The sequence below is a fragment of the Mastigoproctus giganteus genome, chromosome 2 (assembly GCF_048544385.1).
Source record: "Mastigoproctus giganteus isolate SK-2022 chromosome 2, ASM4854438v1, whole genome shotgun sequence".
Classification (NCBI taxonomy): domain Eukaryota; kingdom Metazoa; phylum Arthropoda; class Arachnida; order Uropygi; family Thelyphonidae; genus Mastigoproctus; species Mastigoproctus giganteus.
This window is the reverse complement of record NC_143576.1, coordinates 237,852,357-237,876,837: the sequence shown is the minus strand read 5'-3', so window position 1 is coordinate 237,876,837 and position 24,481 is coordinate 237,852,357. Positions and strand designations below refer to the sequence as shown.

General features: G+C 37.1%; 1 protein-coding gene across 1 annotated transcript in view; it reads right to left on the bottom strand.

The window, feature by feature from the left end:
• Positions 1-5,859: 5,859 nt before the first annotated feature.
• The window catches only part of ort (glycine receptor ora transientless), a 29,698-nt gene continuing 11,076 nt past the window's right edge, over positions 5,860-24,481 (bottom strand). The window contains exons 3-8 of the mRNA XM_090369063.1: positions 20,195-20,262; positions 18,318-18,544; positions 18,089-18,171; positions 16,858-16,992; positions 12,013-12,380; positions 5,860-6,104 (exon numbers count right to left, since the gene is read on the bottom strand). Of these exons, the coding sequence (XP_090225189.1) occupies positions 5,937-6,104; positions 12,013-12,380; positions 16,858-16,992; positions 18,089-18,171; positions 18,318-18,544; positions 20,195-20,262 (1,049 nt within the window). The 3' untranslated portion in view covers positions 5,860-5,936. The remainder of the gene's footprint in view (positions 6,105-12,012; positions 12,381-16,857; positions 16,993-18,088; positions 18,172-18,317; positions 18,545-20,194; positions 20,263-24,481) is intronic.

Genomic DNA, 24,481 nt, shown 5'->3' with positions numbered 1-24,481 from the left:
ACTGGTATTTCTTCACACACATTACAGAGTCTTAGAACTTGCAAGAAGAATCCATTTTAAGTCAGGTAACGGATGAGGTTAGCAATTTCAGTTGCATCTTGAAGTGTCCGGGGTTGTCAAATATCTCCATATTTGCTTTGTTCATTGATCTTGCAGTCCTGTTGTAGAAGTTGTAGTGTCCATAATTTGTTCTCGCATAGGATGGTTTTAGCAGTGGATGGTTTCTTAACACTGTTGTCGGAGCGTTGAAATTTATTTGTGAGACGAGATGAGGGCAATTTAACAGCTGGTTAAGGAGTAAGTCGGCTTTATCTCTTTTTTCCAGCGTTTCGAGTCCAAAGAATACACACCACTCTTGGTAGGATTTCTCATTTTATTCAAGGCTGCTTTTAAAGCAGACGTACTGGATTGCTCTCTTTTGAATATTTTCAATTTCTAATTTTTGGTAAGCAACATGTGGGGACCAGACCTGTGAGGCAAATTCTAGGGCTGGCCTAACATAGATTTTGTAAAGAAAGATGAAAAGTGCCAACTGATTGAAGTCTCGGTTAATTCTTTTCAGGAAACCTAGTTGTTTGCTAGCTGCCTTCACAATGTTAGAGACATGGATATCAAAGGAAAATAATTCTTTAATAAAGATACCTAAATTTTTAGCTCTACTAACTTTTTTGATTGCCTTGTTGTTGATACAATAAGAAAAATTAAGTTTGTTTTTCTTGTGTGCATTAGCAAAGCTCATCAGCTCACACTTGTTTTCATTGACTGCCATTTTGTTCTCCTTCAGCCACTGAATAACTCGTTGAAGAGCTTCGTTTAGGATGATGCAGTCATTGGTACTGCGAATTGCTTTATAGATTTTTATGTCGCTGCAAATATTTTGATTTGGCAGTCTCCAAGGGTGCTTGGCAGGTCGTTGATGTAGATAAGAAATAATAGCGGGCCTAAGGATGAACCCTGTGGGATACCGATTTCAGGACTGAAACGATATGAGGTTTTACCTTCCAAGTAGTTTTCACGTAAAATTTTGTATGAGCAGTAACTGCTTTGTTTTGTGTCCTTGTGCCAGTGTAGTGATTTCGCCACTCATTTAGAAAAGTCTCGGTTCAATCCTGTCGTGGACTAGAAGAATTTATGAAGGCTGAAGGAGTAGGGATTTTCCTGTAAATTATTGAGTTTTTTAGATCGCACAGCATGCAAATAGGCCCTTGGAGAAGCACTTCTACGCCTATGATAGACAATGGTACAGTATTTGAGGAAGGAATAAACATTTTATTTTATGAAAATAGTAGGAAGAAGACTGCTCATTGGAACATACACGATTCTCTCTTAATTAATGAAAACACGTGTGCAGTGTGTTGGGAGCTTAAAAAAAAAAAAAGGACACAGTAACATAAAAATTAAATATCTAAATTTATTTTCTAAAGTATTCACAGATATTTACATATTTCATGGTTAAGATGAAGTTTTTAACAGGCAGATGAATTATTTCTTTTCTCTCAATTCAATAATTAGATTTAATTACGATATTATAAAGGTGCAGATGACAGAAACCTTACTTTTGAAAGCTAATTATGCTAATAAAGCGACCTGGGAACTTGGATATCAATAAATCCTAAAATTTTCAGTAAAATAGTGAATATTAAAATTTTAAGTGCTATTCCTAAAATTAATTGTACCAACCCAGATATTTTCCGTTTGATAATTAACCAAATCTTTCCAATTACATCAAATCCTAGAAAAACAATAGATCATGCCATGGTTACCCAAGTGTCTCCCAGCTGCTAATCGTTTTCTGATACAAGTGATAGTCAAAAATAAATAACAAGATCACACACTTATGAATATAATTTGTGAGTCACATTAAAAGTACACAGTACTCTGTAAATCTTATTTCTGGAAAGTAGCTTAGTTTAAAAGTTGGCTTAAGCCCGCTATGATCTTTTCTTAGATATCATTTGGAATGCAATCAATTTTGCCCAAGTTTGATCATTTTAGAGCGCTTTATGTACACGACGTGAGTAAGCACTAAATCCGTTGCTTCTTCCACACCAGTATCCATTGGTGACAAACAATTTAAAACAGAGATTCATTAGACATGTTTATTATTTCACTAACCACTGTTGCAGCACACAATACCATTAAAATAGATAACCCACATTCTGTACATATATAAAATACTTCTAGAATTCAATACACAGCTTCCATTGTCCATCAGTCTTACATCCACAGCTAAACGATGGTGATCAACGTGGTCCCTTGCTGTTTGGAATTGAAGGCATTTATGATTTTATACTGTGTCGTACTGGTTTTTTGATTTTTGCTTTTTTTTTGTGTGCGCGCGAAATTTATATATTATATATAGTAGGCCCAATGGAGTACTTTCTTTTAGCTTGCATTATTATTGTTGTTTCTGCAGTAGATGATGTACGAAGGCCAGGATTTGAAAATAGGTACAACAGGCATAATATACCGAAATGTTGGGACAATCTAGTTTTTAAAATAATATTTACTTGTAGGTCTGCCATTATATTTATACATTTAACTATTTTTTCGATGCCCGTTTGGCAGAAATCATATTTATGAGGTATATTTCTAAGTATAATAATAACAAAATATGTATGTTAAAGTTTTTTTGATGATTCTTGAATCAAGGAACTTGCCACTCATTTAGAGAGGTCTGTGTACGAGTCCCATCAGACTGGAGGTCACTTCAATCGGGGTTATAATTAATCGATCTCAGGTGCAGGGAATAGGATTTTCCCCTGTGATTTGATCCTCGTTTTTCAGCCCGCACAACACACCCGACAGTAAATCGTCTGGTCATCTGCAGAGGAACTCTGGTTTCTACATTGAATAAAAGAATCCCTGAGCTCGAAATTTATGATTCTTTTTTAGTTTTTTTGAAGGACTTTTGCTACAGTTTGCCATATCAGTGGTTCTATCATTCAAACGCTACAATTAATTATGAATTAGCAGCATCTTCGAAAATATAAAAAGTTAAGCCTTTATTCGAAAATTACCATCTTAACTTTTTTTTTAAATTTTACAAACGGCATTCTTCGAGCTTTATCTTGCGATGTAAATCTCAATTCAGAACTGCTTATTGGCCCAATTCCTTTAGTGGTTCACCAACAGAACAGAAATCTTTTCTTTTTATTCAATACTATCTATCCCACATTAATAAAACATCTCGTGTCTTTAAAAAATTCGGGTCCTCGCTTTGATTACAGTTAGTTTGACCATCGGTGCCATAAGCTCTTAAAAATTATTATCACAGTCCTAAATGTAAATATTACAAACAAGATGCAGTACATCACTCGTATTAAAATATGTCTAATTGAAAGAAAATTATTTAGAAGACTAAATTGAAATCTTCAGTCACATCATACATAATTGACTAGTTGAATTCTGCTTACTACAATGCCAATAATTATTAAATAGCATTAATATAATTTATTTTGTATTAGTGAAAGAGAGCACCGGTAACGTGAGCCGGGGCAATAACTACACAGTATAATTAGCTGAGAATATTGAGATTTTTGTATTGTGATGGAGAGTTTTCACCTGGAAACGGAGTTACAGGTGACTTCACGTTCGATCTAAATCCATCTTAAAAAATATATATTTTTCCTTCTCTCTCTTCTCTATAAGTTCACTTTTAGACCATCCTGCGATTGTATTTAAGAAAACTGGAATGTTTCATGGTATTTTATGATCATTCGCTTCTTTCGATGCAACTTCGAATAATCTGTATTCGTTGTTTACTTGGAATGTCATGTAATAACGAATTCAAGTGGTGGCCCCTGGGTCAAAAACCCATGTGCACTAACACAATCATCAAATTTTTATAGTCTTATTAATTTTGAAGACAAAATTAACTCAATACAAATTATATAAAAATTGAACTCAATTGGTTAATTAGGTTCATCGAAATGAAATACAAAATTTGGTCTTTAGACTCTCGCCAGTGAATGACCACTCCTGTCATCCACTGGCTCGAGTTTCTGTCCCTCCCTACCAATCTTGTTTACTTGAATACAGGATTTCTATCGATAAAAGAATGCCGGTATTTTAAAATTTAAGTATATATCAGTATTATTAAGGACACAGTTTTCTCCGTACACGTAATATAGACTCCAGTGAGAGAACCTAGCTCCAAATTTGACCATTCTTCCATCAGGATGTTTGTCAATTGCTGTATTCGAAAATAGGCAGCCAGGGTAGATGTTGGAAATCTTGGGAATGTGCCTCGAACCACTCGGATGGAATTTTTACACGTTGGATCATTGCAGAGAAAAGATTGGCCGATAACCAAGATATTCACTGGAGGTAACACGACCTAATGGTGCAGATCCAGTCCCAGAATACCTCATACAATGATACCACCTCCAGCCGGTTGAGTGGTGTATACTAGGTCCACGCTACACTTTCACCCTACCGTCGGTGCAAAAGAGTATAAATCGAGAATCGTCAGACCACATGATCTTTTCCCACTGTTTTACGGTCGAATCTTGATTTTGTAAAGAAAGAATTGGCTTTCATATGAGCATCAGGTAATCCATGTAGGATTAAATCCGAGATTCTTCAACTCCTGACGTATACTTCAATTGGAATGGATCTTTATTTACCTAAATTGAATTTGCAGTCAATTCGCTGCACTTTCTATTCTGATGCATAAATGCTTTAAATTCATGGGATGGTTGTTTTCGACACGCTAGCTCCTGGTAATACTTCAACGATAACACCCTTCTGAAACTAAAAGATCACCTGGCTTTCACATGATAGGATCGAACAAGAAGCCTAGGAAAGCGTATTTATCAGATCAGATCATGGTATGTGATGATGGATGAAAAGTAGGTACGTCACTATGACCGAAACAGATGAGCAAACGAAAACATTACTCTTCACCAATCCCGGCAAAATTGCCGAGGTTCATTTGTCTGCCAACGAAGTTATATTTCCTCTAAAGGTATCATCCGATGTTCCAGTACTATAGAAACCTTGTGAAAGTTAGAGGCTATCCAAAGGTCCTAGCCAACAAAGCTGCCTTCATAGTGGATTTTGCAATTAGGTGTGACTTTGAATATCTTATAGCATCCAACTTATTCTTTCGACCTAAAACTTTTCCCCAAGAAGTCCCTAAACTTTTTCCATCTGCCCTAAAATGACAAAACAATTACGGGGACACTTATTTCAGCCCGATGAAAATAAGTCATCAGTGAAGTGGAAGCCTGGTTTTCTGTTCAAAGTGGAGTTTTATTCAAGAGGTCTGAAAAAACTTATCCGCAGATGGGAAAAATATGTAACTCTAGAAGGTAACTACATAGAGAAGGATGAAATTGCCAGCCAAGTTTCAAATCCCTAATTCAAATATTTGTAGGCAAGGGAAAGTACTACCACCCCTCGTCAGTCTCAATTTTTTTGTCTGTCAGTTTTGTAGCGTTCAGTGAATACTCTATTTAAATTTGTAATACCAACATTCTTTCATGAAACCCTATATTTAGGACCTAAACCACCAATATGTCTGAATAAAAAAAACTTTTAGATTTCCATGAAGCTAAATACATAAACCTTTCGTGATTATTAATATTAATTCACGAATTATAAGATGTTCGTAAGAGAAGCAAATGTTACAAAATGTTTTAAATCGTGAACAGTACAACATTAAAGCACCATGAAAAAAGACTTTTTCTAATTTAGCATTAAAAAATGGAAATAATTAATAAAAGTAAAAAAATATATAAATTTCAATTGATGATTACCCACTTAGATGATTCTGCAATTCTATTCAAACAATCAAATATGATACAAAAAAGAAAATTCTAAGAATTTATCCTTCATATCCGGTGATTCCTTCTTTCTGTTTTCCACAAGACTTGATTCGTATTTGTTTCCAGTTGTTTACCTCGAGGGTTTCATGCCTAAGCTGTGTGCTGTCACACATAAAGAACGTAATACACCCAGTACGAGATGTTTAAAATCACAAAACTAACTGGAAAAAGGATGCGGGAGACACGATCAATCATGGTTGCCCTTCGACGTCTCTTTTGTGCTGGAGATAATCCCGGGAGTTTCGCATGAAGGTTAAATATTGTGACACTTTCCTACGGTCCAGAAAAAGAAACAGAAAGAAAAACAGTTCTGGTTTAAAAGTAGATTACAAAATAAGACAGATGTCAGATATAAATTAAAGAAAAAATATGCAACAGATGTTACCATGGGAATTGAATTGCTCAGATTTTCTGGTCTTTTCTTGTTTTATAGAATGCAGGATACTTGATTTGAAATAAACTTCAGTCAAAACAAAAATTGTAATATGTAATGGCTGCTTTTTGTATTCACTTTTTTCTTTAATTGAATGCATCTAATTAAAACACAATACCTTGCAAACAAATGAATAAAATCCTTCTATACAATGTTATACACAGGGTGGTTATAAAGATCGAAGCTATTTAAAAAAAAAAACTGTAAAAGGAAGGATCGTAGAAAAAAATTTTACAGTGAGGCATAAAATTTAATGGATTTTTTCCTTTGGAAAATCAAAAAAAAAATTATGTCCAGTGTTCACCACCAGAGCGCTAAGATTTACCTTTTAAGACCCAACAGCTTTTGTATGAAAAGGGGAAGTATCCTTTGACATTATTGTGCTGTACTGTTGAAAAGGTTAAACCCAACAGATGTGACAGCAAGACAGTTTTCAATAAGCCCTTTTTATGAAATTAACCCCAGGGTTATTACCGTTTTCAGCCATTTTCAAGCGCTCAAGCATCTAGCATAACTTTTGGCGAGAAGTGCTATGAGTGCCTTTGGCACTCATAGCAATCTTGAACATTTTCTTGTGAACAGTGTGGTCGAAGGCGAACATTTGATATAATAAGTATCCTGGCATGCAAATTCCGATTATCCAATAGAAATCGATCTACCACCTTACAGAGCGCACATTATGCAAACTATTCATGCGTATAAAAACACGGGTTGCGACCACATCACTTCCATTCTCGTGTTTTGGCTTGCTCAGTGTGATAGCCACATCTGCAGTACTCAGGATGGCACGCTATCATCATTTAGATCATTCTTTGAGACGACGGGCCGTTGGACGACTTGAAGCCGGGAAAGCAAAGGTGGCACATTGACTTAATGTGTCACGCAGTATCGTCTCGGAATTATTGGAGCAGTTTCAAGCGACAGGAACCATTACAAGACGAGTTGGCCAAGGTTGCTCGAGGGCTACGTCAACCAGAACAGACCGCTATCTGTCTCTTGAGGTGGCTGAGACACAGGTGAAAACATTTTCAACCGAACTGTGTTAAGAAGTCTCAATTTAAGTGGACTCTACCCAAGGAAGACAATAGTTTGTGTTCCATTAACTACACACAAATACAGAGCTCGTCGAAACTAGTGCCATGAACATGTGACTTGGAGCGCTGACAAATGGGGTACAGTTATGTTCTCTGATGCATCCCGTTTTAGCCTACAAAAGATTCTAGATTTTATTTCATCTGGAGACAACAAGGAATGCGATACCATCCCTCCAAAATCAGAGAAAGGGAGACTTATGGTGGAGGCGGTGTTCTCGTGTGGGATGAAATAATGTTCAACTGTCTCACCTCTCTTCATGTTTTTGATAAGAGCACCGTAACTACGCAGAGATACCGAGAACAAATCTTCGAACCCTATGTGCAACTTTTTAGGGGCGGTCGGCCCAGATTTTCTTTTCATGCACGACACATCACTGCACATTGGTTGATTGGTTTGAAATTTTACTGCCGCATTAGCAGCAGTGGCTATCATGCGCCAAGAAAAAGGTACCACTGCACGTAGGGCTCAAGTGGTGGAGGAATATCTTGAAACTGAAGATATCCAATGCTTGAAGTGGCCAGCACAATGGTCTTGTTTATACTCCGGCACGACCACCAGGTCAGTAGAGTTTACAATAAATCAATCAATACAAATGTTAATCGTATTTAGCAGTCACGGACTCGAACCCCGGTCCACTCAAAGAGCTTGTGCTACCGCACTCGCGTTCATGCCCACTCGGCTACGTCAGGCCCCACGGACTTAAATCGAACATGAGTGGGACGCCTTTGGGCGTCGCATTGCACACCGACAGCCAACTCCTCGGTCACTTGGTGAGCTAAGGTCTGCCCTGGTGGAAGAACGGGATTTTTGGCAGAGAATCTTATGGACATCCTTATATCGAGCATTATTCACCGCTGTCAGGCCTGTGTAGCCGTTGGAGGGGATCATACGCCGTACTGATGTCATGTGACTATATTTTTGAGCACTTGTATCGACTTCTGTAATGTGACTTTTTGGTAATTCTTATACATCTCCTGTAAATGTCCTTTATACCCGTCTGAAGTTTCTCGCTGTCTCTACATTCCATCGTTATTCAATGGTACACCACCATACCAAATTTTGTCCCGCTTCATCGCAAGCTGCACGAGTTACACTACTTGTTCTGTTAATTTTGTTGATCAGTGTAGTATGCATATGGCTTCTGGAACCTTTGATTGTGCCTTGGAGCAATGCCAGGAAAGCTCTTTGTGTTTACAAACGCAGACATTCCTATGAATTCACGTGGATGCATTAAATTCTTATTGGCAGATAAGCGCAGACGCGTTTATTTTTTTTCCAATGGGTGCTTAATAAAGTGGAAACAGAACCATCTTGGTTGACAACTCTGAACCATCTTGGATTTTTCATTAAATCGGGTAGAGAACACTCACAGGATGTCATATTTGGCTCTCAAGTCATCCACATCACTTTCAGAAGACCCTCTCTATTCTCCAAACACTTTCGAAGCGGTTTAAATAGTGTCATTCCTTCTCTGGAAATTGGGTGAAATAATGAGCAAAATTAACGAATTACAGGTTACTCTCAGACTTTTTGTGGTTCTTCCTGTGCCACTTTTTCCCTGAACTCATTTAATACTATCCACTGGAGAAGTGGTACAATAAGCACCACGAAGCATCTGAGAATAATCTCTAATTTTTTAAAGAAATTAAAAGCAGATTTCACTCCAAGCAGATTTAAAACAGTAATGGAATTTTCTATAGATTTTTGATGATGGAAATTTCTGTAACCGTGCTTTATATTAAAAAGGTATATCACATTTAAATAGTGTATATATATAATATAAAACTGTAATTTAAAATATTGATCAGATATTGATCAGAAATATTTAATCAGTTGCTTTAGATTTTTCCTTTTAGAGGTTTATTGTTTCTTTTTCATCCACACTGTGTGCAAGGTGTTGTATAAGCTGGTGGTGGGTCAATAATGTTTTGGGGATGTTTTACTTGAAAACCAACCAGATTAAGTCAGGCTGACTATACAAATATTCTGGATGATGAAATTGTATCTTTTGAACACTTGGGGAGCACTTATGGTTTCGATACTCCTGTATTCCAGGATAACTCTTTGGTTAAGAGGACCTTTAAGGTGCGAGGATCACGAAGGAATGGTAGTGCTTTTAAGTCATCGGATTTAAATCCTATAGAGAACGTATGGAATTATCTTTAATGGAAAATGAAAATACCACAGTAGGTCATTTTGAAATTGTTTTCAGAATGACCTAATACTGATATAAACTATTTAAACGGTCTAGTTGAATCTCCACCAAGGACAATTCGTGAAGTGATCCTTCTAAAGAAGAGGGATTATACATTATTGATTGAAAAATTACACAGGTGGCTAATTTAACGATCAATATGTCGTTATGTTGGCCCACATGATGTAATTTTTTAGTGCATTTTTAAATCAATTCATATCCATCTCAGGGTATAATTTATCGTCGCATTTTATATGAAAATTTTTAGCGTTCTAACGATCGGTTTGTCTGCTTTGTGTTGCAAAAAGCTGCAATTTTACTGATGGAAATTGTGCAATGTCTGTCTAAACTGTTTAAATCAGCACCTGGTGAAAAACCCACGCAATAAACGTAAAAAAAAATCCAATCCTCTAAATCTTACCACTGGCACGTGGTAGTTGTATTAGGGTTTCCGGAGCATCAGAGATTAAGTCCATATTGCTCCGTATATATTGTCTGTAAATTGCATATGTTCTGTGGTCGATTTTCTGGATGAAAAACCCGATTTCCGGACGCAAAACCATGCTACACTTTCCCCAAGACCAACTAACTCAGCCACGTTGTGAAAAAAGGCCCATAAAAATTCTTCACATCATCAACACGACTCGAACTCGGGTCTTTCCCACCCGGTGTGGAAAGGCCTGCGATTCTACCAACTGTACTATCCACGAGGGCCGTGTAACTCTCCTATTGCAAACTAAACAGTGGTGCGCTGTTGTACAGCAAAATCTTCAATGCGAAGTTCGCTTACAGAAGTGGAGGCAGAGTAAACTTAAAACAATTTATACCTTTACGAAATTCTTAGATTTTATTACAAAAAATTGTCATATTATGGCCACCTGAGAATTAGCTCATCTACCAGTGTGTATTATGCCATAAATTGCGGGTGTTCTCTAGTCGGTTTGCCTCAGACCGACTAACGTAAGCAGAGAGTGAAAAAGTCTATAAAATTCCCTCAGGTTATTAACAGGATTCGAACCCGAGCCTTTTCCATCCAGTATGGATAGGACGGTGGTTATAACCACTGCGCTACACGCGAAGATCAGATTTAAATGTTTTGTATGCTGCAGACTTTCTTTTTGTGAAATAAATTGAAGAGAATGTACAATCCTAGAATTTGAAAACGATTTGAAGTACAGTAGGACAGAAATTAATGTCAAAACACATAAAGATTTGACCTCTGTAACGGGCATTTATTATTCGTCTAGCCCAAATGTGCGTGGCAGCTGATTTACCAGATTATAAACAAATAATGCACAGTAGTACGTTCTTCTAATGCTAGGAAAGGTCTAAAACGTTTACAGAGCGTGGTGTAATCATCTACAATGATTGATAATACGATTTCGGAAGAACGTAAAGCAGATAAATTTAATTTGAACACGCTCTTACTGATCAGAAAGATAAGTGTGCACAGGAAATCGGGTGGAATTACAGCAGTCAACGATGGGCAGAAGTAACTGCTGCGAAGGATGATCGAATTTACTATTAAGATGAGGAATATTTGATCAAACCGAAGAGTTAAAGAGGCACGAAAATGGGAGTGGAATTTTTATGAAAAGAAGAATACAAGTCATTACGAACTGAACCACCGACTCTTAATAATATTAATGCTTTTTTAAAAAATGTTCTTCGAAGGATTTAAGAACACGATGCTTTTACACATAGTTGGGTTCTGTGAGGCAATAAATTTCAGAGGATTGTACAAGAAATTACAATTAATTTAACTGGGCATAGACGCTTCTCATGCGTCTATGCCCAGCTACTCCTCTTGTTTAAAGATCTCATAATTCCAAAAAGAATAGGTAGATGTGTATTCATGTATAGTATCTTATGTAGGATGGCACCTGAACTTCAGTTCAACTCTGCCTTGGTACGCTGTAATGAACACAGAACTCTGTGAAAGGACAGAAATTTGTAATTTTATGTTTGTGCAGTGTGTGTTGTCAGCATTAGCATTAGTAGTGTGGCATATGATGCAAGAAAGGAAGCTTATACAGTATCAGCCAAAACCTAATAGTATTACATGATGCAGGATGTTAAAGTAATAAGATCCACAGAGAAAACTAGAAAATCACAGTCTGAGGAATTGGGTAAGCAAACGAGAGAGAGAGATAAGAGGATTTATGGAGTCCGCGTTTTTTCCTTTTCTTTTTTACTAAATAAAGAACACTCAGTAGGTTTGATAAAAGATCTATGGAATGGAATGTATTTTGAGAGATGGAAGACAGGAGAGAAGAAAAGAAAAACATACAAACGCATACGATTTAAACTTACGTATGGTACAAACAGACGATAAGATAAACGGGCAATATTTCTTTAACTCTAAAACTGTTCACAATTTATTTTCGAATTTTTAAGATTATTAAATTGTTTTTGAACAACATCCAGTCCCTGTTAGGGGCTGATTACCTCGAGCTCACCTTGATGGAGAATGCGGACACTTTGTCGTTCTTTTTATCCGGATTGTCTGGCTCTTCCAGGACTACGTTGACGACGGCATACTCCATGAGAGACAGAAAGACAAAAACAGTACAAGAAGACATGAAAATGTCGATTGCTTTGATGTACGACACTGGAGGAAGGGATGCTTGACTCTTAGCGTGTTGTGTAGACAGGGTCAGAAGACTGGTGACTCCGAGAGTTACTCTAGCGGGAACAGCCTCGGGTTTGATCCAGAACGACACCCAGGACATGATCACTATGAGGCAGGTTGGGATGTACGTGTGGAACAGGTAGTATCCTAGTCGGCGTTTTAGCGTGAATATCACTTGCAGACAGGTGAAGTTACCTGAAAGACAGAAAGAGGGTGCTCAGAATCGAAGTTATTGTGCAGAAATTCTAAGTTGTGGTAAGTTGTTTAACATACATTGAGCTCAATCTAATTAGACTAACAGTCTAATCGCGATTTCCACAGTAAAAAATCTAACGATGTTTGGAAAATTTAATAATGATTCCATTTACATTTCTATGGTTCTTCTTAAATAAATCTCCCTCTGGCTCTTTGCCACAGGAAATTTTATTTGCAGTTTAGCATATAAATATTTGCAATAGATATTCGAACTACAAACTTGTAATTTTTTATAAGTGTTCGTTATTCCGTCTAAGAAAAAGATTAACCTCTCAAGTTTGTATTTTTAATATTTTCAAATTATTTTGTGATGTTGTCTTTCAAATGATAAGCAGCCTGAGGGCAAAAAGAGCTTTTGCTAAGTCCGAAGTTAAATCTGCCAGCATAGAATCTGTGTGGTGTCAGTTAGCTGTGGTGTCTTTGCTGGAAGCAAAGGAACAATGAGAATTGGAGTAATCTACAAACCAGAAGGTTGTTAAGAATACGACGAGAGTCTATACATGCAGATGGAATGGGCAAGCAAGCGTAAATGTCTTATTATGGGTGACTTTAATTTTCTCCAGATTGATTGGAATAAGTGCGTGAGAAACTTACCATGGAGAAAAACTTTTAAAGTGCTGGATTCAGCGAAAAATTTCAACATAGTCTGTTTATATTTTACCGAAGCATTTGAATCGGTCCCTCATGAGAGGCTCAGTTTGGTGTAACATCAGTAGTGGGGGTTCCTCAAGGATCGCTTTTTGGACCACTGTTGTTTCTCATTGTCATAAATGAGATCGACGAAAGGATAGAAGGCATGATATCAACATTTGCATATGACGTAAAGATTGGCAGAGTCGTTAATGATCAGTGCCAAGCAGTGCTCCTTCAGGATGACTTGAACAGGCTTCAAAGATGGTCACAGAAGTGGTAGCTATGTTTTAATGCTGCTAAATGCAAGGTCTTGGGCAATAGCAACTCCCAAATAAATTATGCACTAGGTGGGGTTGGATTAAAAACAGTGGAGGAAAGGGATCTGGGAGTTACAATACGATTAGATATGAAGTTTTCTGAACAGTGTAAACAGGCAGCCAGGAAAGTCTATGGTGTTCTATCGATTATTTATCGAACATTGTCCTGTAGAAATAGGGAGGTCATAATCCCACTGTATAAGGCAAGTGTAAGACTACATTTGGAATACTGTGTTCAAGTATGGAGACCTCATCTGAAAAAAAAAGACATTGAACTTCTTGAAAGGCTTCAAAGACGTGCATCTAGCATTGTGATATCAGTAAAAGAGAAACCATACGAGGAAAGACTCCGAGCATGTCAGCTGCAGAGCTTGGCAACCAGGCACCTCAGAGATGACCTTATTGAGGTTTACAAGGCCCTGAGAGGGATTATTGAAATGAATGAAAGTGAAATTCTCACTGATATAAACAATTCCCAGACTAGGAATCTTAAATTCAAATCATAAGAGTTGAGGTTTAGATTAGATCGTAGGAAGCTTTCTTTTATCCAGCGATTCGTTGATTACTGGAACAAGTTGCCCTCGCAGGTAGTTGAGACTGTCATTTTGAATAAATTTAAAGAACAACTGGATAGTTACCTGTGTGAATTTATATTTTCTTATCTACTTGTTTTTTTTTTGCTAGTGCAACCAAAGCTTCCTTGCAATATATGGTGATACTATTACTTTGTTTATTGGAGGCTTGAATTGGTGAAAACTATGTTTGGTGTACAGAGCAAAGTTCCAGGGACTCCCAATTCACTTGGATTGTAAGCAACCTTTTTATGAACAGGACACAGATCATTTAAGGAAAAACTCAACTCTAGGGATATCGAGTTACATCCCTTCTGCCATTGTGGAGATGAGGAATCCTGGGCCCATGTTATGTATGAGTGCCCTTTCTATGAAAATCACCGGTCACAACTGTTTACAGAAATGTGAGGAACTCCCCGCAACAGGAGAAAGATCTACTGAATGACGAGGATGCATACGAAGGGGTATCAAAAAGTTCGTACCCTGACCTAGATAAAAGATCAGTAGGAGGGTGCCGTTTTTAATATAAGTTGTCTACATATTCAATAGCTAACATATGAAATTTAATTCTCGTAGGTGATCGTACACCAGAGGTGGAGCCGGGAATATGAGGAAGGACGCGATGATTGACAAAGTGGAGTATCGAGCAGTGATCAAGTTCCTGCATTTGCAGGGCGAGAAAGCTCAGGAAATTGATGATGAAATGAAAGCTGTGTATGGGCAGAATTGTCCATCCTATGACACTGTAAAAAAGTGGAAACGGGAGTTCCAGTGCGGTCGTACAAGTGTCTTTGACAAGCCAAGAGAAGGAAGGCCATCAACATCTACAGACAGTGTGACGGTTGCAAAGGTTCAGTAGCTGGTGCTGAGTGACAGACGTGTGACAATTCATTTCATCGCAAATGCAGTGAGAATTGGTTATGGGTCTGCCCACAGCATTTTACATGACCATCTGCACATATCTAAGGTCTCCGCACGATGGGTTCCAAGATTGCTGACGCCTTTGCATGTCGAATGCAATGTTCTCTCCAACTGTTGGATTTGTGTAATGCGGATGTTGAGAACTTTTTTGATCGGTTGATGACAAATGACGAATGCTGGGGGTACTAGTATAATCTGGAGACTAAAGTCATATCAAAGCAGTGGAAGCACAAGTTATCAATGAAGTGGAATCGTGGTTTCAGGCAAAAAATGCTGACTTCTATAATCAAGGCATTAAACAACTGATCCACAGATGGGAGAAATGTGTTACAATACATGGAGAGTACATAGAAAAGGATTAAAGTTCCTGTGAAGTTTCACCTTTCTAGGACTATTATTTATAGGTAAGGTTACGAACATTTTGATACCCCCTCGTATATTGCATTCACTCGATTTGTCCAGGCTGTCTTCACCACAAGGCGTGCCAAACTCACCGCTGCTAGAACAGTCCAGAATACTTCCAACTCCCTGCTAACCCCTTCGGGGGAAGTATAAATGAAAATCCCTGCTAAGGATACTATGCTGGGAACCCTTCATGGGTAGAATGCATGCTGGCACCCACTTTAGGGTGCGGAATCAACATACAGAGTGCTTGGCAAATGGCGTTCGCACTGGGGCACCTGCTCCTAGGACTTTTAATCTCTTTTCCTACCCCACACTTCGCCTAAATCCATGGTGGACTGTCATCACTATTAGTCCACCTTTCTTTCACCCCAGAGTCTGACCTCCTCCTCTCTTATTCCCCGTGAACTCTCTTCAACAAAAAGTTTTTTTTATATTGTGACCTCTGCCAGGAAGCTCAGGCGATCCTGGTGATTCTCTTTTAGCCCTCGTGGGTAGCACAGTTGGTAGAATCGCTGTATTCCCCACAGTGGGTGAAAAAGACCTGGGTTCGAGCACATTCGATGACGGAGGAACTTTTTTCACAACGTGGCTGGGTTGTCAGTCTCAAGAGAGGGTAGCGTGGTGTGGTTTTTTCTCCCAGAAACTCGGGTTTTTCGTCCAGCAAACAGAAATTCGACCACAGAACATACACAATTTACAGACCGTACGCACAGAGCAATATGGCCTTAGTCCCTGATGCTCCTACTATAACAATATTCTCTTTTAAATTGGATTGTAAATGAATTTCAGTTTTAACTAAGCTAATTATACTTTTCGGAAGTCATTTTGTGTATCATGTTGAGCAGCTTAAAAGTTTTGTAATAACCTGTGCTGAGCCACGGGCTGAACCATAAAATTTCCCAGGCGTAAAAAACTTAGGGGTTCCGAGGATTTGATTATAGGCTCGAGCTACCAAAATCTCAGCTGAATGAACATTGCGGAAGTTACATTAAAATTTTATGCACACTTTCACTTTCTGCTTCAAATAACATAATTTACATTCTGCATTTATATGTATTTATTAATGTATGCACTTGCATTTAAAGTTGAGTAGTTCGATAATTATAGTTTATTTAAAAATTTAAGTTCACAGTGCTTTAAGTTTCACGCGTAATTGATTTCTTTAATTAAAATTTTCGTTTTCAGTAGTTAATAGAAGTGGAAAGTAAATAACTAATTGACTTATTGCTAGTTATTCACTCAATGTTTGGTAATACCTGTTTACCTCCTGGATTTTTAATAAAATTTAAAATACGCGAATTTCACAGATTTTTTATGATTTAATAAAATGAACAAGTACCTCAAATCATAGTACGCGGTCAGTACTTTCGTAATATACTTTACTAATTAATTTCTTCTGGAGTTTTAATAACAGCTGAAATACAATTGCATATTTCACATTTCTGCTCTTATTTATATAATATTTAGAATTTACGATTTCTATATTTAGTAAACTGACAACAAAAAAGCGACCTCCTCAAAAAGCAACGACTTCTATGTGCAAACTCTGCACACGAAACTCAAACTTACCTGTGGAATATACTTGAGTGCAGTCACCCCTTTCGGTCTTTACTAAGTCCAATTGAGGAAGTTCGATGTTGTCAGCTACTGCTAGTGGAACTTCGTCTTCCCAGTCGAATATCAAATCATCGGTTGTATGAGACACTATTGAAGAAATGGAAGATCATGTTAGTTGGTTTTATATTATCTTTTGATAAGGAAAACTTCATTAGGGGACTAAAGATTGAGTTATTGATGAAGTATGAGGTAATATGAGTACATTACACTAGGTGGTTACTTTGGTATGACCACTCAACTAATAATATGTCTGACTTTGCCTGCTGGTGAAATTGCTAACAGTAGCTCAGGCCAGCTAACGTTAAGAATGATAATTAATACTTATACCTCTTAACAGTCTGATTCGAAACCTAAAGATGGCTGATGGAGACAAATTTTATTTAAACACGTTTTATAGTGGCGAAATTAGCTGAAGCTAACGTACACTGCCCTACCATTAATATCTGGACTTCCTCATCGTTGATAATTGGTCACGTCCTACTCAAGCACCAGGTGTCAGACACAACTATAAATATGCTCGTAGGCCTTCGAAGAGGCCTTCGAAGAGACCTTCGTATGGGCCTTCCCCAATGTGCTGCATTGGAGAAGGCCCATACCTGTATCAGCAGGACAGCGTTGCATGGGCCAGCAGAGATCCCTGACCTGAATGCTATAGAGAACCTCTGGGATGAATTGGACCGTCGGGTTCATGTGAGTAGAGACTGCCCAAAAAACAGAGCTGAGGTGGTCGCCGGTTTGAAGGGTGAATAGTGGAAAACATCGAAGGACAGTTTCAAAAAACTAGTGGAGAGTGTTCCACAGAGACTAGAGGCTGTCATAAAGGTTAAAGGTTTTAGCATATATTATTAGTTTTCCTGTAAATAAAAGTTATTTGTGAATACGCAGATGTTTGGTATTAATAGCAAGGCAATATACATCATTAGGTAGTCTGGTTAGCCAATAAATACACAGACTCGTGAAGAATTACAATTTATCTTTGCCCATCATCTTTGGATTCTACAGACGATGGTAACCAACCAGCACAACTGTTGAAAGCTTGCAAAATGTCCCGTAAAAGATCCTCAAAGCTTTATATATCACGAACAACTCAAAGAGATGAGAAACATTTAAATAATGGCTCTTATTGAACACCATAGATTTAAGAGATTTAGGATGTACCTTATTGTAAGAAACATATACTTACGGCTCTCCATCTGTAGGGAACACTGTTGAGTGTCGTGAGGATAGGTGGCAAAATTCATTGCGCATGACAGGATAAGGGTAAGCCTACGGTTGAGAAAACGATTAACTGAGTGCATTACGTGGAATTATTTTCAAGTAATTATTACGTTGAATTAGAATAATTATAAATTTCGGCTTTCTAATAATGAATGACTCTTAAGTGCCAATTTAAAGATTCCAGGCTCACTTACTTGACCATATAAAGGATCTTTTTATCTTTGTATAGCCACACATAGTGGTTGGGGATCGTCATTGTCTGGAATGTCACTTGCTTAGCATTCTTGAAAAATGAATCGGGCCTCCACATGCTTCTTAGCCAATCCACTTCTAGCAAGCGGTATTCCGAAGTCATGTTCTCAGGGAGGCGTAACCTATGGTCCTTCCATGTCTGGGCAAAAAATATATCGGCAGCATAGGTCTGTTAAACAAAATCAAAACTGGTTCAACCTCGGAAGGTAAGGATGTCTCTATTATATGATTTTAGAATAAAACTCTGAAGTTCTTCAAGTTCTTTGAAAAAAGATTGTAATAGTATAATTTTGTATAATTCATACTACACTGAATTAGATTTGCATTAACAATCCCCTTTCCCCTGTTATAAAATATCCACATGGACTATGCGCTGGACATTAGCTCCTATAGGCTATGGCAATTGATGGCCGTCACTGGTACCCATACTCACTGAGCGATACAAGAAATTGTGCCTTGCATGGGCACGTCAGCACCAACACTAAACCACCGACATTCTGTGGAATGGTCTGACGAATTCCGTTTCCAACTCTGTCATGCTGGGAAAAGCAAATTGAGGCCGTAGCACTTGGATCATGGACTGTTTTCGTGGCATGCCCTGGGTCCTCTGATCACGGTTAATCAACAACTCGATGGGAACGCCTACCTTTCTATCGTCGCCGACCAAATACGCTCCTTCATGATGACATGTATCCAGACAACTGCAGCGTATATCAACAAGACAACGCGCCTTGCAATAAGGCCCATGCAACCAAATGATCCCAACACAACTAAGCATGTCTGGGACCAACTGGAAAAGGACATTCGATACTACGACCATCCACCTGAAAATGTGCGGACATTACTGGACACATTGTGCAACTAATGGATAGCATTACCACAGGATACCCTTCCACGTCTTGTTGGAGTCCATGTCAAGACATATAAGGATTTGAATTAAGGGCAAAAGGTGGGTCCACGAGGTATTTGCTATTAATGCAAAGCCAACTCAGTGTAAATGCTTAAGAATAAACATTTTATTAAATTCCTCCAGTTATCGTAAAAATATTTAAATTAATTATTTAAATATCAAAATTAAATAAAGATACAGTTTAAAAATAATAAGCAATAGGAAATATAAGTATTTATTTAATTTCCATCTAAAGCTCTTACAAAAAAAGCATTAATTATTTTTATTTTGTTGCGTGCTGTACTTCATAGGATCAGACTTTAATAAAATAACTAAACACAATTTTAATATATGCAAATTAATTAAAAATACATAAACTAGAAGTGACAAAAAATGTGGATGGAATTCTAAGTATAATAGAAAAAAAACAACAAAAAAAAAAAAAACAGTAATTGGAATCCGATGATTAAATTGAATTCGAATTCATTTCGCTCCGGCCCTGATTAATTATCATTACAAAGAAATGCATTGTTATTACGACGCCAGTTTTAAAAGTTTCTTTAAGGATTAATAATTCACTGCTATGTAGGGTTTACTTTTCATGGGAAAGAGTAAATGTTCTCCAGGAGGGCATTTATTGGACAACATTTAGAATTTTGTATGGTCACGCGAGTGAATACTTTAGAATTTTCATTTTTACCAGAGAAAACTGTTTCTGCCTTCAGTTAATGGCGTGCAAAGTATCCAGGCAAATAACTGCCTGCCATTATTTGTTTACACAACCACAAAGTCTTTATACACAGAGTAATTTATCTTTGGCCATAAACTACTTTCTGTTTATGTCTACAAACTGGTTCACGTAATATCACCCATTCAAGCTAATCTAATGCACTATCAACTATTCATGAATAGATCTTGCAAGCATCTTACCATAGAGCCTTCATTGATTGAATCTAGTCCCATTACTGTTACATGGAAGTTTACTACGGTTGGATGGCCTGAAAAAAGAGAATATATTAAATTAAATGAATGGTATGAAAACAGGAGAGAAATAATATCGACAAAAGCTGAATAACCCGGAAAGTATATCAGCCATTGTTTTGATTATCATATTAATATTAAATGATTTTGAGAAAGAAAATTCCTGGTTATTATTTCTGGGTGGATATTATTTTATAATTTATTCAGTGATAAAAAAGTTTTATTATTACTGTCTGAAAATAAATATTTTCAGTTTATTTTATTTTTACCCAATATTGTTTTTAATGTCTGTATATTCTTAACTGATATAAGTTAAGAATGCGCAGACACTAAAAGATTATCAAAAATCATTTCATTATTAATGAAATATTCTAGATTTAAATATTTCAATGAGAATTAAACAATTAACTCATGTTTTCTCTATGGAATAATCCCTTTAGCTGCTGAAAAGCTTGTTGTTCTGTTTGCTGGACGAAAAACCTGAGTTTCCGGGAGGAAAAAACCATACTACCCTCGCCTGAGATTGATTAACTTAGCCACGTTGTGAAAAAGGCCCATAATAATTCCTCCTGTCATTGATGGGACTCGAATTGAGGTTTTTTCCACCCGGCATGGTGAGGACAGCGATCCTACCAACTGTGCTACCCACGAGGGCATATGTTCTGTTTTTGTCCGAAATTTCGTGATAAAGGGTAAAAGGGTTTCGAGTTCTTTTAACAGGTTAATTAAAAATATATATTCGAAAGTAATATCGTGTTTAAACCACTACTCTTTTGTAAAAAAACAATTTGATACCTGGGATTGCTCTTCCTATGTTTAAAGGTTTCAATTGCTATCGCCCTCGCGGTTAGCACAATTGGTAGAATCGCTGCCCTCTCCATCCTGGATGTGAAAGATCTGAGTTCGAATCCCGTCCATGACCGGAGGGCTTTTTATAGGCCTTTTCACAATGTGGCTGAGTTCGTTGGTCTCAGGCTAGGGTAGCATGGTTTGCCTTCCCGAAAAGTTCGGGTTTTCTTCCAGCAAACAGCAAATCGAACACACCTAGACGCAATATGGCCTAAGTTGCTGATGCGCCTAAAACCCTACAACAAACAAACAAACATTTTGTCCGAAATATTTTATTTTATAAGATCATTGAGATACGTAGTCTAACAGTTAGTTGAACAGTGGATTAGCAATCCCACATAACTGTACTTTTTACACTATACTTAATAGAGAATAGTCTATTGAATCAATTGCTCTGAACAGATCAGTATAAATCACATGAATCCAGTTCCTCCTGTCAAGTTCATTTAAGATAAATTTCCAGAGAGAGAATCCAGGTTGGTTGTAACAAATCCTCTAGAGCGGAATCCATGTAATTCAGTTTCTGGTACGGCAACAGCGTGTTATGAATTACGGTGTCCAATGTTTTTGATACTGTGTTTAACAAAATTATGGTATAATAGTGTTTTGCTTCTAGGTTGGACTCATGTTTGTGATAAGGAGAAATGAAGTCTTTTTTAAAGATGTACTGGGTATATTCCTTCTGGTAACGATTTAGTAAATACAATAGATGGAAAATTAAAGTTTTCAATGTGTGCTTCCAAAATATTAATGGGACATCGTCTGGTCTTCTAGAGTGATCACGTTTTGATTTATTCATCGGCCTTGTTATATCATTTTCATTTTTTATTATTAAACCAGATTCCTTAGGGTGATTTACAATACAGTTGGTAGAATTGTGTCCACTCCACATCAGGTGGAAAAGAGAGAGTTTGAGTCCTCATTGTCTACCAGAATTAATAAGATGCAAATAAGTCAGATATTTCCTCAGAAGTTGTGGCCGTTGTTTCTATAAACGATTATTGGTAAATGAGTTAAAAATTTACGCTCTCATAGCCTTTACGTTGTTCCACAAAGTGCTCATCTTATTCGTTTTTAAGAAATTGTTAATTAGGGTGAAGGAAAATTTTTTTTCGCGCAAGTCTTTCATAACTGTTTGTTAATAAGTTCAAAAGTTTAGAGGGAGTTTTTTCTTTTCCCTTTAAGGTAATTTCGAGTTCCGCATAAAACCAAATTGGGTATTGGAAGGTCTGGAGGTTTCTTTAATGGTATATTTTCATCTAGTATCTTGTTAATTATATAAAACAAACAAGCAATAATATCATCTAATGTAATATCCTCATAAATTATCGTCCCAGATACATTGCAATAAGCCTTTGTGGGTACAGTTGGTAGAATTGTGTCCACCCCACACCAGGTGGAAAAGACCTGAGTTTGAGTCCCGTCGATGATGGGAGGAATTTTTATGGACCTTTTTCAAAACGTGGCTGAGTTATTCGATCTCAGGAAAGGGTAGCATGGTTTCTCTCTCCTGTAAAATTGAGTTTTTCATCCAATAAACAGAAAATCGACCTCAGAACACAAGCAATTTATGACAATATACAAGGAGCGATATGGTCTTAGCTGCTGATGCTCCTAAAACTCCACTACAACAACTCTCAAGTAACGATATACAACACCACTGGGATAAAATTGCATTTATTTTCTCCCAGATAGTCTTATGGTAATTTTTTGACTTTGCGGTGTTTTTATGAGTTGAAGTTAGGTTATGTGCAATATTTTTCACAGACGTATTCCAAAGGCCTCCTTAAAATAATTACATGTATAATCTTCTGCTATTTTTAGATCCATCCATGATAGGTTAATAAATACAAGAATCTTCAACAGAAACATCAATTGAAAACTGGTGTTTCTGTTGAAGGTTTTTTATTTTCTCTTTGTGAGGGGTTGCATTTACTGGCGAGATATTTGATTTATTATCGAGAAAGGGAGGTGAATTTTAAATTACCTGAGAGTAAGTGGATTTTACAGAAGATTGGTTATGGAGTCGATCTTAGCTTCGTAATTTAACAGATTTCATGCTGAGAGTTTAGGAAGGGAAAAGGAAAGTTGTTGACGAAGAGTCGTTGGCTGTTTTTGTACTTTTTTTTAAGATTATCAACGAGAGATTCAGTTGTAGTTTTTGTCAACGCTTCAGATATTTTGGAATCCAATAATAAGGAACTGACATTTGACCAGTTATTTATTATCACCTCTGGATTATCGACAAAGGGCATCCTCATTAACTAGACTGGTCGGATCCTTTTTAACAGGCATTTATGTGTTAGAGGTTTCCTTTAGATTTGTTTTATTTTAATTAAAGAATCTGCTGACCACTCGATTTTCTTAATTCAACGTTTGGTAACTTAATAGACGTTGTATCAAAGGATACGGTGATAGTTTTGTGAATCAGTTGTTGTGGTTCACTTGAACTATCTTGTTTGAGTAATATATTTTAAACCATATTTTAAATATAACATAAACTCATAACTTAATTTGAATAATTTTATAAATTTAGCTGTTAATTATAATTTTTGATTTGCTAATTAGCAAATCATTAGTTACCTTTACCAGATCGTCATTTAGGCTCAATATATGTTTTTTTAATGAGTTCAATTCCTTTCTAGTATGTCCATTAACGTTTTTGCAGATAATATTTTGAGAACAAATCTCCGAAATTCCTGGAATTCAAGGTTATCACTAGATCTGTAAGCAGCACTGGAATTCGTGAACGCAGTTTCTTTTTTAATCTCAAGTAGGGGTGTTCAGGTCGTACTTCACCTTCCTGTTTTCCAATGATTGATATTCTGAATCCTGTAGAGCATCATTATTCTGAAAACATTTAGAGGATTTATTTTGACAAAGAGGGGGTTTGTATCTGGATTTCCCTAATTGTAATAGTTTGCTGAAATATTTCACCTGAGAGCAGGATTCACAATTCAATCAGACATTCTCGACTGGATTCGTATCGGGAGAATTGGGTGGCTATGGTAAATGTTGATAATCTTGGGAATGTTTCTTGAATCATTCTGATGCAATTTTTGAACAGTGGATAGTTACATTGTCGTCTTGAAAGAATTCATCGCCAACCAGACAAAAAACGAAACACTGCAGGGTGAAGTTGGTCTGATGCGACAGAAAGATATCCATTAGAGATAACACGATCTTTTAATAGTATGAGCGACCAAGCTGTACCAGCAGAACGTACCCTATATCATGAGACCACCTCCAGGTGGACACGAGACATGGCTTCATGAGGTTTGGGCTACACTTTCATTGGTGCAAAAAAAGTGTAAATCAAGGCTCGTCAGACCACATGGCCTTCTATTATTCCACAATATAGTCTTGGCGTTGGCCGTACCACTGCAG